Source organism: Xiphophorus maculatus, chromosome 7, assembly GCF_002775205.1.
Source record: "Xiphophorus maculatus strain JP 163 A chromosome 7, X_maculatus-5.0-male, whole genome shotgun sequence".
In the NCBI taxonomy this organism is placed as follows: domain Eukaryota; kingdom Metazoa; phylum Chordata; class Actinopteri; order Cyprinodontiformes; family Poeciliidae; genus Xiphophorus; species Xiphophorus maculatus.
The window spans coordinates 10,717,577-10,733,511 of record NC_036449.1 but is presented as its reverse complement, the minus strand read 5'-3'; the positions used below and the strand labels follow the sequence as shown (position 1 = coordinate 10,733,511).

Below are 15,935 nucleotides of genomic sequence, written 5' to 3'. Positions count from 1 at the left end.
CTTTTATTTTTCTAAGCTCCTTTGAATTTTAGGCTTTATAAAGTAGTGTTCTGATGAATATCAACTTGTAGGCTCTCACATGTGTTTTTACTCTGCATTGCCCATTATAGCTATCCCCAAACATTAGTAACATTGACTACTTTGTCATTATAGATCCTAAGTTGCTCAGGACCTGTAATGGCGACAATACTTATAGCAAAACTCAGAATGAACGCTAAATAAATGTTAATCCAACTCATTGGTAACAGATTTTTCTCTCAAAAACTCACAGACACTCTGAAAAGTGAAGTTTTTAATTGTTTAAATACTATAATAGCTGATTAAAAACATGTGAAATACATATCTTTATTTTAATTGGAGTCAGGCAAGAGATGGCCCTTTTTATGTCAAAATATCCATAATCATTCAAGATATGTGCTAAATTCTCTATTTGAAGAAATAAATTTGAACATTATACTGTATTAAATGCTATAAAATGAAAATAATAAATATTTGTGAAATCACAATGTCTGACAATGTATTTTTAATATGTTTTTTTGCCACAGAATGAGTTTTTTTTTTTTTAGCAAACCACTTCTAGCCAAAACATTTCATCTCTTGCAAAGCATTTCCACTGGTCCAGGTTCCCTCCAAATGAACACGCCACACTGCCCTCTACTGGCGAATATATCAAACTCATACAGCATACTTGAACATCCAAGTTCAACTATGCTTGAACTTGGATGTTCAAGAAAACTTCCAGGTAGACTCTTCCATATGAAGACTTTTGCATCATTTATTCAAATGTTCAGAGGTTTCTGTTACTGAAATGTATTTTGTGCTCTCGGAGTCTTACAGGAAACATAACAATCTTCCTTTTTCTGTATTGTTTTTTTTTTTTAAACTATGTAAAGTTTAAACAAAATATTGCAATGTGATGCTTACAACTTGGAGCGTCTGTTGTCTCTTGGCTGGTCAGACTTTGCAAGCTCCTCCAGAGAATTTCTTTTAACAATAACATTTTTATTGTAGCTTCTATAGCTCTGTATTAAATCTAATATTTTTGTAACTAAGTCATATGTGCAAATCTTATTTTTTTTATGTATGAAGCATTAAAAGATGGACAAGTTGGTGCGCTTTGAATCATTGTCTTGCGGCATTCTTCATTCGTGCATGAGCTTCAGGTCACAGTCTAAAGGTTTTTATGGCAGGGAGAACAAATCATGGCTCAATCAATTATGGCTAACTGAATTACAAAATGTGACTGACTGCTGTGAATTAGGATTTGATTGTGTGACTTATTTTGCAGCCCTATCAATTTTCATACTAATGTTAGCCTAAACGTGATATGGAAATGTCATGAAATGAGTGTTAGAAGCTTCAAATAAGTTTTAAAGTGTGTGTTTGACATGTTCCTAATGTATATAGAAGTGATGGTGAACATAACTGATGTACATTTAAAAATAGCAACTGGTGCCCAGTTTGTAATAATGAAATAAATGTCTTTCGTTTACAGAATGTTTATTTGGCCAGCTGATTGATGGCTCTTGAACTACAATGCATTTTGCAATGTGAATAATGATAACAGCAGACTGAAAAACTGAGATAATAGTATTCCTTTGTCATAATAAGTAGCGAGCTCTGGGTTTTCCATCCGACCTGGTTTGTAAATCTGTGTAAAACATGTAGATCCTTTGTCATATTTGCCATATTCTTCTGTGCTGTCTAGTCTGTGGCATTAAATTGGCACAGATAATCTTCCTCCTCCTCCTTGATGGAACAAGAGAGAGATGATACAACCAGGGGTTAAATCACTGGAGTCCTCATGTGGATGTGTGTTCAGATTACACAAACAAAAGCAAATCACTCCTTCTATTTAAGGATTAACAGAAAAATACTCTTCAGGGATTCTGTCTGTCACATGTTTCTAAAAACTCAAGGAGACTGCTCCTTGATTTCTAAATCATCAGTGTTACACGCTGCTACTGACGCTGATAGCCACTAAATGCTTTCTGGGTTGCTATGAAAAGAGACAATATAGATGGACTTCTCCCCTTGTCATTGGGCCGATGCAATGCCTCGCAGCCAATAAAACAACACAAGCGGCCGCATGCATCTCTGTTCCACTCCCTGCCTCAGCAAATGTGAATGTATGCTAGCAGGAGACATCCCTCTGAGAACAGAAAGGTCCAAGAGGATTTATTTCGTGCTAAATACATCTTCGCACATCACAAACATTGCATGTGTTACATTATGATAATGTCTGCTTCATGTACCTGCTGTTCATGTCTACGTCTGCACCACGACAGGTTTTGGCCTTCACTGGCATTTTGACTGATGTTGTCGAACACAGTTTCCCTCCTGCACCATCCTTCTGTTGCTCCTTGACAAGAGAAAGTCTGAATATAATCAGAATCTATAATCTGTTCTGTATTTCTAAGAATTCCAGAAATGCAATCCATTTTTTTATGTTTAGACAGAAATGAATACATCTTCAGTGGTTAAAAAAGAAATCAGTGAGGTGATTTTATCAGGATAATTACAAAATCAAAGGGTGGCTACAATTCTTATGCAAGTACAGTAAGAGGGCATGTCTGAGGTCAAAGTCTCACTGTTCACCAGGGAAAGGTGAACTATACAAGCACATAATATTGATCTTGTTGACCAATAAATACATTTTAGGGTGTGCTATATAAAACCAAAACAGTTTCAACATAATCCAACCTTGTTTTTAAAGGTCATATGGATAACAAACCTTGATAAACCTATCTGGTGATGCAAATTTATATGAGCCCTTGGTTTTTCATACTTTTGTCCCACTTTGTCATCATTTTGCCAGCATATTTTATTTGGGGTTAGTAGATCTTTTTCCTAAGTTTGTTTTTACACAGTTTAAAGTTGCAGTTTTATTTACATTGTTCCATTTAACATGTATTATGTTAATTTATGTTTCAAGGAAGTCATTTTGCAAGAAGTATCCCTAAATTTTGATGATTATGTATTATGACTAACAAAAGCCCCAAATCCTTCTACGTCTACTTCCTATTACTTCTATAAAAGAAACTGAATATTGATAAGACCAGTAAATAAAAACAAAACAGAAATGTTACTCTACGCGCATTTTATGGCCTACACAATCATGGAAGCATGGGATACTGACTTGACATTTGTCCAGCAGATAGTGCTGAAAAACCAGGAGTATCCAATATTAATGGAAAGTTAAGCTGAAGGAAAATGTGCTGGAGGGAAATGGCTCAAAAGCAAGAGAGATAACCACAGCTTTGACAGAATAGTTGAGCAAATATAAATATTTAGGGTTGATTTACAAGGTATAGCCCGGAGATCGAGCCTGGGGCCTGGAGCCGGAGCCTCAAGTGCTACCACACACAGATGCATTCAGAACATGGGTTACAACCATTTCATCCATCCATCCATTCATCCATCCATTTTCTTACCATTGGGGTCAGGAGGGGTGCTGGTGCCTATCTCCAGCTGTCAATGGGCGAGAGGCAGGGGCGTGGCACATCCTGGACAGGTCGCCAGTCCATCGCAGACAATCATTTCATTTCTTGTATTAAGTCAGTTCTGAACAAAAGATAACTTCAGACATCTGGGCTAAAGAGGAACAGGACAGGACCGTTCCTCAGTGGTCCAAAGTTCTCTTTTTTGGAGGAAAGCACAATCTGCATTTAATTTGGAAGCCAAGGTCCCAGCGTCTGGAGGAAGAGAGAAGAAACACAGAGTCCAAGTTGCTCAAAGTCCAAGGTGAAGTCAGTTGGTGGTGCTGGAGGAACTCAGTCACAATTTATGTTAAAGTGAGACTTCCTGTTTGTGCACGAGCTTTATCATTTTAATGTTATTTTCTAGGCTGCTGGACCATTTGGAGGTCAACTGAACATGCAGGAAAAAGGATTGACTGGAAGTACTGTGTGGTGTTCTAATATATACACATTCCCTATTGAATGTACTGGTTTCAAATGGTTTTATGTAAGTGTGTGTTTCTTCTGAGTTGGGTTTTTTGTAACGATTTTAGGCAATTTTAGTAATGTTTTGTTTGATTTGTTAAAATACCAGAGTTTGTACATCATCTTTATGTCTGATTACGCTTTTTAAAAAAATGAAATCTGATATTTAAATATGAAATCTGATGTCAGAACAGTTGTATAATATTCTACTTTTCTGGGAAACTGAATTTTGGTTTTAAGCATAATCAAAATGAGTTGCACATTTTGAGTACAACTGCGAAAAGTTTACTTTTCAATGATGATATAATTTACAGGGCTCTGTAAAAAAAAAAAACGGAATTATTTACACAAAGCGGTAATTTGTTAGGCAAATCAATAATAGCACAGCTCAGTTTGGTCATATGAAAATATCCCAACATGCTATCGACGCAGGACTGAGTCTGGGAGGGGCGGGATGATGGAGCTAAGATGGCAGCCCTGCTGAGGGTGCTGCCTCTCCGGGGTCAAGAAATATTCAAAGAACGAATGAAACCGAAACACAGCAGTTTTATTCATGAGGACTTTCGTTTCTTCTATTCTGCTACATTTTCTTCTCGTGGCTTGAGGAGGTCCGCCTTCGGGAGGAGAACGACGTGTTGACACTGCGCATCGGAGCCCCGTAGCAGCACCGCCAGAAAGGCTCCTACTCTGCGTCTGTAATAACCGAGACAGTGGATGCTAATTGCGGCTTTTTTTTTGCAGCTCGAAGCGGACAGATGATGTGACATGTGGCGGGTTTGACGTTGAGAGGACTGCATCTAATGGCTGGATATTGCCTGACTGTGTGATATATGCATTGTTCTGCTAAACGATGATGTGTGCTGCTGCGGCAGCGGCCGCCGCCGGTGGAGGGGGAATTTTGCCCTCTTTATCGCCGTCCATGGGGCTGGGTGTCAGGGTAATTTCTGGAGTGGGAGCCGATCTCACCACCATCGGCTCGGGAATGGGTTCTTGCCCGACTCTCGGAGCCCAGTCGGATTGTCGGACTCGGTACCAGCTTTTACTCTCAGGACGAGCCCTTGCGGAAAGATACAGACGGATTTATACCACCGCCATCAATGATAAAGAGCAGGGGATAAATCAGGGAAGGTAAGTGGCCGACAGAAAATGATACACGGAGCTGCTCTGTCAGTTGAAGGGCTAACAGGGCTAGCGGTTGTAAGCTAACCTTAACCCTTTCGTCGCGGTGCTAAGTCGAATATTTTAAACCTAATATATATTAGTCTGACTTGTATTAATGTTCCGTATTTAATATTAAAACAAGCATGCTGTGTATTCAATAATTTGCTTGCGGAGTCATCTTGTTATTTGCTAAATTTGTGTGACTTCCTTAGCTTAGAGGTGCAATCACAGCTAGCATTACGTTGCTTCACCTTTCTGTGGGTACTTTTTATTCCGGGTGTTCCGGGCAATGTGACTTTAATTAAGCGGTGATTCAAAATTGAATGCATTTTTAAATACAAGTGTTGGGTCCTAATGCATAGGGAATAAAAACAGATTTCACTCACACTTGCTAGCTAGCTAGCTGTCATTACAGCAGATTGCCAGTTTGTTTTGGACAGAGGGTGACACCCTGCTGCTCGTAAACAAACTCGTCCCTAATCTTTGACGTTTTTTCTTTTATTAAGCATGTTACAAATCGTTCCAGTTTGGCTTGACAACATGCGTTTGTCAATTTAGTCGTTTAGTGTTGCCGTGTACATGCTTTTAGGCCCAACAGCGTCACTGTTAGCCAGCTAACAAACGTTTGGCATCAGCCCCTTTCTATGTTATCTAAACATGTCAGTTCTACAGAAATATATATAGAAATATATATATAATATATACACACATCACATCTAAACAAACCCAAATGGCAATTTGAGACATGCTTAGATGAAGACGTGTTGGCAGCAAAATGAACTCATCTGGTTTTCTGTCATAATACACTTACGTCATTCTAGACAGGTTGTTTAGTTTGGCAAGACCTGATGATCGATCAGAAACCAAATAATTCATCTCTAATTTTGGACCGTAAAGTCTGACAAATTAATAAATCGTCTGATTGTTGCATTGATATTTATTTATTACAACTAATTGATATGCTCATAAGACTGTGCAAGAACATCTATAAATGAACATGTCATCCTGTCTAGTGACATTTATATTAGTGGGTTTCTGATATTACTTCAGTATTGGTTTTAATGGAAGGCCAGAGAGAGATTTTTAATGGATGATGTCAGTTATTCAGAGCGCAGGGGCGACTAATGGATTGTAATTGAAGCCAAAATCATGTTTTTGTTTTAACATGTGGCATAATGCAGATCTTTCCCTTTTTTTCTCATCTTCATCTTCTTGTATCTTTAGATACAAACCCTTTCAATAAATTGGAATATTATTGAAAAGCCCATTACCGTTACCGTACTCCATCATCAAGTGAAACACATCATATAGATTAGTCAAACACCTGTATTTTTTACTTAATCATGATGATTTTCTGCTTCAAACTAATGAAATTGACATTTAAAATTAGAATATTAGATTACGCCACTAAAAGAAGCTATTTTCAAAAACAGAAATGAAAAGCATTAGTTTATTACCTAACTAACTTTTGTTTTCAAAAGATACTTTTAATCTCTGACAACTGAGACACATTGAGAATTATTTTATTCAAATTTATCGAGTATGACTGTAAATTAAAGAAAGGCATGTACTAAACAAGCACTGGTGAGGTTTTCATGATCAAATCATTTTGAGTTATGAGTTTTGAGCATTTAAACAAATATTTAAATGAAAACAAATACATTTTATTTTATTATGCTCCTTGAAATATGTAGCACGTTTATTATTACTTTTATAACAATGTAAAATGTGTCTTTATTTTTATTTTAATCCTGATATCCAAACATACCACTAAGTAATGCCTTATAAGGACTGAATTTATATAGCGCTTTTCTAGTGATTCTGATAAGTGAAAACGCTTTACATTCACCAGATTGCAACTTGCGGTAAAGTGCTATGCCCAGGGGCACATCGGCATGCCACGGGGGGGGGGAAGTTGGAAATTGAACCAAAAACCTTCCAATTACAAAACAACTACTCTACCCACAGAACCACAGTCAGTTGACTAATGAAGAGTAAAGATTTTCTGTGAAATTTACTGGCAGCTGTATTTCAAAGCCGCTAGACCGGCGTTTCCCAATTCCGGTCCTCAGGCCTCCCTGCCCTGCATGTTTTAGGTGTTTCCCTTCTGCTACACACCTGGATTGAATATATGGGTGATCAACAGGTTTCTGCAGCACTTGATGGTCATGCATTCATTTGAATCAGCTGCTCTGGAATAGAGGCACATCTAAAACATGCAGAGCAGGCAGGCCTGAGGACCGGAATTGGGAAACGCTGCGCTAGACTATTCTGTTTGTAATCAGTGGGGAGGTCTTTCTTTTAGCCAGCTGACCAGCAGTATGCAGGAAGAGGTGGAAGATGTCGTGAAAAGACCCATCAACTGCATGACCATTATTATGATAAAGTGTGGCGGTTTTGGAGTGTCATTTGTTTTTAAAACCTTTCTGTACCTTCTGCTAAAGTTATACGTTGACCACGAGGGCTGTTGCCAAAAACTAAAACGCATCCTGTGCTTAAACTCCTTAAATTCTACTGCAGCAACTACCATTGAAATAATAGTCATGAAGGATATATTTTATGACAAAGACCTGACCAGTTTGAAGAATAGTTTTTATGAGAACATTCTTAAAGAACCTAATTTCTCTTCAAATCTCCTAAAGACTTGAAACTTAAAAGGTCTGTTTAAACTTATAAAAAGAACTGAAAAATTATTATTCAGACATGGACATTCAGACAGCTCAAGAAGTCAAAGCACCCCCCAGAACTTTACAACTGCTTTACATTATCCGCTTTGTTTCTGTGAACTTCCAGGGGGAAGAAGGCCTTGAGTAAGAAGAAATTGAAACGGCGACAAAAAGTCAAGTCAAAAGTCAAATCAAGAACAAAGGTAAGAGATGCCAAGATGTTCTATTTTGCTTTTTTTTAATACTACACTTGATTTAAAAAATATTTTTTTCTATTTTATGTCTCCTTTCTGGGGTTTTATTTGCTCAAAGCTTCACTGTTTTTCTTAGTTGTTGTTGTTAAGCCTCCCAGGAAGTTGAAGATGACATAATCTATAGATGTCACACAATGTTTCTTGATACATCTTACGACAAATCCTCTCTGCTGAAGTGTCTGAACTGATGCTGTGATTAAAGATGAGGACAGGTTCTCTGCAGATCTGTCTTTTTTTTTTTGTCAGGATAATTATTTTTTATTGGTTTTAAGTTCAGTCAGGTGCAGTTTACCCCCTTCAAACATGAAGTTGGGGAGGTTGAATGTGGAGCACTCGGGGAGTGGCTCTGACTTGTGCATGATGGGCTGTTGCCAAGCGACCTAATGTGTTCCACATCTCCACAGCAACAGTTTCCTGCCTCCATCTCCTTCATCCGAAGGAGGATCCAGGTCTGGATAATAGGATGCCATTGTGTTGTTTTGTGTTTTGATCCCAAATTATTTCAAACTCATAAGGAGATGAATTATACTGAAGGTGATATTTATTCTTTTCCACTGTTTCTTTAAGAGAGTAGGTCTCCAAGGAGATGTGGAAAATATGTCCTGATGCTCCATTCTACAAAAAAGAATCTGTCTGAAATGGGATAATGTTTCAAGTTTTCTTCAAGTAAAAATACTCCTTTTAGATGATTTCTTAAAATTAAGTGACAACCTCTACAGGCAGAGAAGTGAGGCTGGATATCAGGGAGGCATAAGAACTGTGGGTTGTTGTTGTTACATGGACACTGGGCAGTCATGTCGTATTTGTACTTGTCACGCTCACTCTTGCTCTGTCATGCCTCCGACACTGGAGTAGTCAGACAGTAGAGTGGTTTGAATTTTCTTCAGCTCCTCTTCTGCTGCTGCATTGAAACATGAAAGTAGGGCAAAGAACAAAACGGAAAAAAAAGCAAAACACGCACGCTTGTCATTTCTATGAAGAGCATTATGTAACATCTTGTTTGTAGGCAGATGTGTGATTTGTTTTCGTTAAAATCCTATCACAATTGTGTTTAATTGCAATAGTAATATGTTTGCTATGGTATGCTAAGCAATTTCCTCATCATGCATTTGTTGCTTGAAGTCATTATCACCAGAAAACTTCTAGTTTTCTTAAGTCTCTTAAAATGTAATGATAGAAATGTTTTACATCCCTTTTCTGGTGGCTTCCTTCTTGCATACATTTCCCAAAAGTACTTTTATGCTAAGTGATCATTGATATTAAGCTTTGAAAATGTTTGTTTACATTCTGAATTGGAGCTTTTTCCTATAACTTATTACTAGGAATGTACTGATGAGAATTTCTTTCTTAGATGCAGATCAGAGTAATTATGATACTAAGGAATTAAAATGAATGCCATGGACGTACCTGGTGGATCTAGATTTTTTTTTTTTTCCCCGTCTGGAATTTCAGCAGGACTGCTACAAAATACTTCATCATGGCATTAAATAATTTAGTGTGCTACTAAATATTAGCATAACTTTATTATTTGTGTCTCTACACATGGTTGCAGTTTATAAACTCATGCTACTCTCCAGCTGATTATGTTTTCATGCAGAGCAGTTTGCTGAAATGCCATGCTAGCTTTGGCATGTTTACTTTGTTTTTCTGTGTCTCATTGATAATTCACATAAATGCAACATAAATCAATTTGATAAATGTGGTACCAAGTCATTGTGTATGGACAAAACATACAAAAAAGGTTCTCCTGCATCGTAAGCTTTGCACTTTTGATTTGAACATTGTACAATTTAAACGACTGGTGTTTAAGCTGCTATCTGTTCTGCTTTAGTACTTTTAGACAGCACAGGTCAGAGCAGGTGACATCACACAGACAGACAAGGAACTGCTGAAGGCAGTAGACTTTCTCTATTGAGAGTAAGACGCTCTTAGAAGCGTAATTGTTGCCATCTTATAAAAAGGTCTTGATCTAGACCAGGTTTGAGAATTATCACAACACTATGGGGGATATGATTGTTTTAAAAGTGGTATGATTGCAATCAATAAAATCTCCTAATGTCTGCAAGAATGGGACGGTGTGGTTGGGATTGTTTTAGTTTTAGCGTTTCAGCTATTTCAGCCTCCACTGTTGCAGTAAATGTAACTGCTTGTGTGCTGAAGTAAACGATTTGCTAATGAGTGTAATATATCTTAAGAGCAGCATCTGTGTTTGTGATTGTCTAACAGCATGCAGTGGTAGCTCTACTGATTAATTTTTAAATACTTTACTGATAACAAAAAAGCGATGATATAAATACTGCAAAGCATCGTGATGACATTTAGAGTCCTTATCTCCGTTTCCTAATCAGGACTCTGCTCTGATACTTGAGATTCTTATGTGGTTTATTTCCACAAAGCCATAATTGGTGTGTTAGTGACATGGATATGATGTCTCTCTAGTCATGTACACAGATATTTTAGATGTGTTGATGTGATCTTCATCCGTCGTTTAACATCATTTGATGAAGACTCAAACATTACACTAAATGTATTTTCTAACTTGTGGCTCTTAATATTTAAAGAGATTCAGCTTTCAGCCAGTTAGATATAGAGCAGATCCTTGGAAAGAAGAAACAATCTTCTTTTCCGCGCTGTAGGCAGAACGGTCTTTCCTTGAAATGGTTCAACAAGCTTAGAAGCGATATTGAACATTTTGAAAATGACTTTTTCTTTTGAGTGAAGCTAGTAAGTGTAACACTACTTGAAAAGCACAGACTGGAGCTTAAAGGTTAAAAAACTGACGTGGTTTATGTTTACATCATAAGGTATTATTGAATTGCTTTTTATTAGGATTTTCTCAATGAATTGTATTGGAGTAGTGATGTAAAGATACATTGAGCACGAGAGGAAAGACAATACACAATGTTGAATTAAAAAGAACAAGATAAGATTTTGACAATATTTCGGAGGAAACCAAGAAGGACTTAGGCTTTCACAAACACAGCGAAGGTTTTACAAGTGCGATATCAATCTAGTTGTAGTTGTCATTTCAGCATTAGCATGTACAGTATTGCATTTGCAAAGGAGTGCACGGGTGCTATCAGAAAAGATATGGCCACGCCTCAAGTATGTTGTTAGTGACTGAGATATTAAGCATGTTGGACATTGTATAATGGCAAAGGCAGAAATGAGTCAGAAAAATGCAAGTTAATCATAATTGATATTAGGACTTTATGCTATCAGCAAGCCATTCAACATGTGGCGGTGTCACTGAATGCTGCAATAATGATATGATTATTGCAAGCAAGTAAAAGTGCTTCGTGTTTCTGCAGAAACCCTTTACTCTCTAGCATTTTGATGCTGCATTAAACAATAAGCATCATCAATCACATCTCTACCATAAAATGCCTGAATGCATTATACTTAAATAACCATCTGATATTGTGATTGCAGTGATGACGCACCTATGAAGAATTTGCAGTATGCAATCATATGGAATAAATTACAATATGCGTTCTGATGAGGCTCGTTTATCAGATTAAAAATACTTTTTGAAAATAACCTTTAATCAGGTACTAAACATACTTTTCATTAAGCCCATATTTCTGTTTTTAAAATGTTTTTTTATTGGCATAGTGCAATAGTTAATCTCAGTGGTCATGTTTTTATTAGCTTTAAACAGAAAATCATCCTAATTAACAGACATAACTGCTTGGACTTATATTCCAATTTCTTAAATAACTGCATTGATAATAACTGTATTAATCCTTCTATGATATTGGACTCCAGTTTTTACTAGGGCTGCAGCTAACAATTGTTTTAGCAATTAATTATTCTATCAATTATTTTGACGATTGATTAATCAGATAAAAAAATTGGCACTTTTTACAGATTTTTCATTGCACAACTTCAGCCTTTTCATACAATAATTAAAATACATTTAAATATCCAAATAAACAACGGATTCAATTCCTTCTTTTAAAAGAAAATAAAACATTTTTTGCCTAAAATGTAATAACATTAGTGAACTCTTGATCATTTGTAGTAAAGAATATATATCTTTGTATGGTTTTGCTTTGTTACTTCTCTGATTATGTTATTCCTTCAGCAAATTGCATGTTTTTAAATGTGTTTACACCTGTTTACAATTAATCGATTACTAAATTAATTGACGATTATTACAATAATCGACTCGTCGCTAGTTTTGACCTGTCCATCTGTGTTGCTTTTCATCAACAAGACAGCACAAATTAAGAACTTCTTCCTTTCTTACTTCAAAACAAGTCTTAAAAATAGAAACAGGCACCTGGGCCCCTTGATATTAGCATGAACCGATACAGCAACTACAGAGCTCTTTGATTCGATTTCACGTGTTTTACTCATGAAATAGCCCGTTATATAATTTGATTTCAGCTTACCATGTTGGCTTGCACCCCCTCTGTTTTCAATTTTCTATTAGTTTAAAATGCTTCCTTGACAAAGTGTGCCTTTGGATGTCTGGCAGTGGCTTTGTAAAACTTTTAAGTGCACAGCAGTGTGGAGAACACAGAAACCCTCTGAGCAGCTTGCTGGAGTCATGCGTTGTACTTTAGCATAGTGAGAAGAAACCCATGAGTGCACTTTATAAAACTCACAGATCTGCATGGAGCTTCTGCGTCTAACCCTATGAAACACTCCTTTTGCAGGTAGAAAATAATTAAAGAATTCCGCTTTATTTTCTCTGTTGCACAAGTTTGACATTATTTAGTTTGCTGGCTCTGAATATCTCCATGCTTTAATTCTGTTACATGAGTGCTGTGCAGCCTGAGTCACTAAGGTTACGCTACTAACGTGGCAAAAGACCAGCTGACAGCACTGTTTGGGGAGTGTGGAGCCAGCATTCTCCTCCTCGCAGGTTTAAGTTGATAATAAATGACCCTTTCCCCCTCAATAGATGACCTCACCTACTGCGACCACGATGCCAGAAGCACAGCAGTGTGAGAGATCCTGGGTGGATCGATGCAGTTCTTTAGAGCTCGCAGCAGGAATGTGGTTAAAATACTTCTCTTGGTGGGACTGGGAAAGCAGTCAGCAATTAGTTAAATTGTTTATCGAGTTTCCCAGTCAGCTGCAGTTTGTCTGATAATAATGTTTATAGAAAACCTTTAATCTGAATAGTTATTTTAATCCAATTTTTCCCAGGTGGGCTGCCCTCCTCATTTATATTGAGAGTAAAATCAATAAAAAAAAAAACAAAACACAAAACTCCTCGTATTGTAAAAGCTCAGTAATGGAGGAGAGTTGTTACGTTGAGCTGCTTGATGTCCATTTCAGAAGATATTTGCTGAAACATCAACTGTTGTCATCCATTTGAAATAAATATGCTATAAATTTTAAGTATATTAGGTGTTTTTTTTGGAAATAAGTAATATTCAAAGCAATTCATCCCTGTGTTGGCATTTGGGTCAACTCTTCTTTGCAGATTTGCTTTCATTAGGTGACACTGTATGGGTTTTGAAGCAAGAGCGACCCGTTTAATCCGTTTACAGTCCTGACTTTGACTAGACCACTAAAGAAACTTGTTGAATTTTTGGCAGAAACCAGAATTTCTGATTCAGTCAATTATAACAATTTGTCCAGGTCCTGAACCAGCAAAGAAGTTCAACATTGTCACGCTAATACCACCATGTCTTTTTTTTTTTCTCTTCCCCATCTGCTTCCTTTTACTTTCCAGATGCAATTTTGTTGCTTGACTCACACCTTTTAAAAATTCCACACCAAAGTTTTGGATCATTTTGATGTTTTGTGCCAAATGTGAAGGATCACTTTCTGTTCTGTTTTGGTGTGCAGGAGTTTTAACCTCTCAAGGTCCCATGGATGCCATTTTTGCCCCATGTCCTTCTTATTGTTAAATCATCACCTCTGACCTTGACTGAGACAGTTGAGGCCTGCAGTGCTTCCAGTAGTGCAACCATCTGGACTAATGGCGTCCTGGAGTCATTTTAGTAGGAAGGACCCGTAGGAAGCATGATCTTTTCAGTCTTTTCTTATTTTGTGTATAGTGGCTCTCACTATTTGTTGAAAAGGTTAGAAAGGTTGGATGTTTTTCAAGACTGGTAGATCTCAAGGACTATATTTTTCATGAGTTATTTAAATTTCTTTTTTAAGATCCAATCATGATTTTTAAGCTCTTTTGACATACTTCATGTTACCAGACAGGTTCTATTTTTTATTTCTTTATTCAATGAGGCAATAATCAGCACTGAATATTGCTAATAATACATAAAATATTTTTCTGAGTACTGTGTATATAAATTAAGGGTCAGTTTTTAGGCAACGCCTAGATATTGTGTAGCGTTCAACAATGGAGTGTAAAATAGCAGAAGGTAGCTTTCGAATTGTTTGCAATAGTTGCTCTAGACAAGGTAACAGGTTTTATTTTTTCAGCCTTAAAGCTAACTTAATAAATCAGTTAAACTTGGTGATCTATACCACCATTTCTTGGAAAAAAAACTGTGTCCAGTCTAAATTTTACAGCACCTTATCATTTCTTCTGTAGCTGATTTCCAAATCTTTTATTTTTCTTATTATAGGAAAATAAGTTACAGTATTGGCTAAATGTTTATTTCTGAAACACTATTCACTAGTAGTAAGAAGGTACTGCTGACGATACTCACGTTAACAGGCAAAATGATCTAAATTGTTTAATTTTGTTAAACTATGGAACTATATTCCCTTCTGTCCCTTTAGCCTTTTCTAAGATGACACTGCTGTTACCAAACAAAAAGACTGCGGCCACACGCTGCGGTGACTCACACCCAATCTGTTGCTCAATGAACAATATATGTCACAACGCCAAATTCTGTACAGCCTATCGTACCTTACTGTTTGCAAAAGAGTATAAAAAATTAGCTTTTCACTTTGATTTCATTGGACCTGTGTGATCCTTTCCGATAGTAAGAGATCTACAGTGGGGCAAAAAAGTATTTAGTCAGCCACCAATTGTGCAAGTTCTCCCACGTAAAAAGATGAGGGAGGCCTGTAATTTTCATCATAGATATACCTCAACTATGAGAGACAAAAGGAGAAAAAAAATCCAGAAAATCACATTGTCTGATTTTTAAAGAATTTATTTGCAAAATATGGTGGAAAATAAGTATTTGGTCAGCTACAAACAAGCAAGATTTCTGGCTCTCACAGACCTGTAACTTCTTCTGTAAGAGGCTCCTTTGTCCTCCACTCGTTACCTGTATTAATGGCACCTGTTTGAACCCATTATCAGTATAAAAGACACCTGTCCACAACCTCGAACAGTCACACTCTAAACTCCACCATGGCCAAAACTAGAGAGCTGTCAAAGGACACCTGAAACAAAATTATAGACCTGCACCAGGCTGGGAAGACTGAATCTGCAATAGGTTAACAGCTTGGTGTGAAGAAATCAACTGTGGGATCAATTATTAGAAAATGGAACACATACAAGACCACTGATAATCTCCCTCGATCTGGGGCTCCACGCAAGATCTCACCCCATGTGGTCAAAATGATCACAAGAACGGTGAGCAAAAATCCCAGAACCACACAGGGGAACCTAGTGAATGACCTGCAGAGAGCTGGGACCAAAGTAACAAAGGCTACCATCAGTAACACACTACGCTGCCAGGAACTCAAATCCTGCAGTGCCAGACGTGTCCCCCTGCTTAAGCCAGTACATGTCAAGGCCCGTCTCAAGTTTGCTAGAGAGCATTTGGATGATCCAGAAGATGACTGGGAGAATATCATATGGTCAGATGAAACCAAAATAGAACTTTTTGGTACAAACTCTACTCGTCGTGTTTGGAGGAGAGAGAATGCTGAGTTGCATCCAAAGAACACCATACATGCTGTGAAGCATGGGGGTGGAAACATCATGCTTTGGGGCTGTTTTTCTGCTAAGGGACCAGGACGACTGA

The 15,935-nt window shown here is 37.3% G+C and overlaps 1 protein-coding gene across 14 annotated transcripts in view; it reads left to right on the top strand.

Annotated features, from left to right (window-relative positions):
• The first annotated feature begins 4,397 nt into the window (after positions 1–4,397).
• Positions 4,398–15,935, top strand: part of mycbp2 (MYC binding protein 2, E3 ubiquitin protein ligase) — a 72,794-nt gene continuing 61,256 nt past the window's right edge. For all 14 annotated transcript variants that reach the window (XM_023336829.1, XM_023336837.1, XM_023336824.1 and 11 more), the window contains exons 1-2: positions 4,398–5,072; positions 7,899–7,974. In XM_023336829.1, the coding sequence (XP_023192597.1) occupies positions 4,795–5,072; positions 7,899–7,974 (354 nt within the window). In that variant the 5' untranslated portion in view covers positions 4,398–4,794. The remainder of the gene's footprint in view (positions 5,073–7,898; positions 7,975–15,935) is intronic.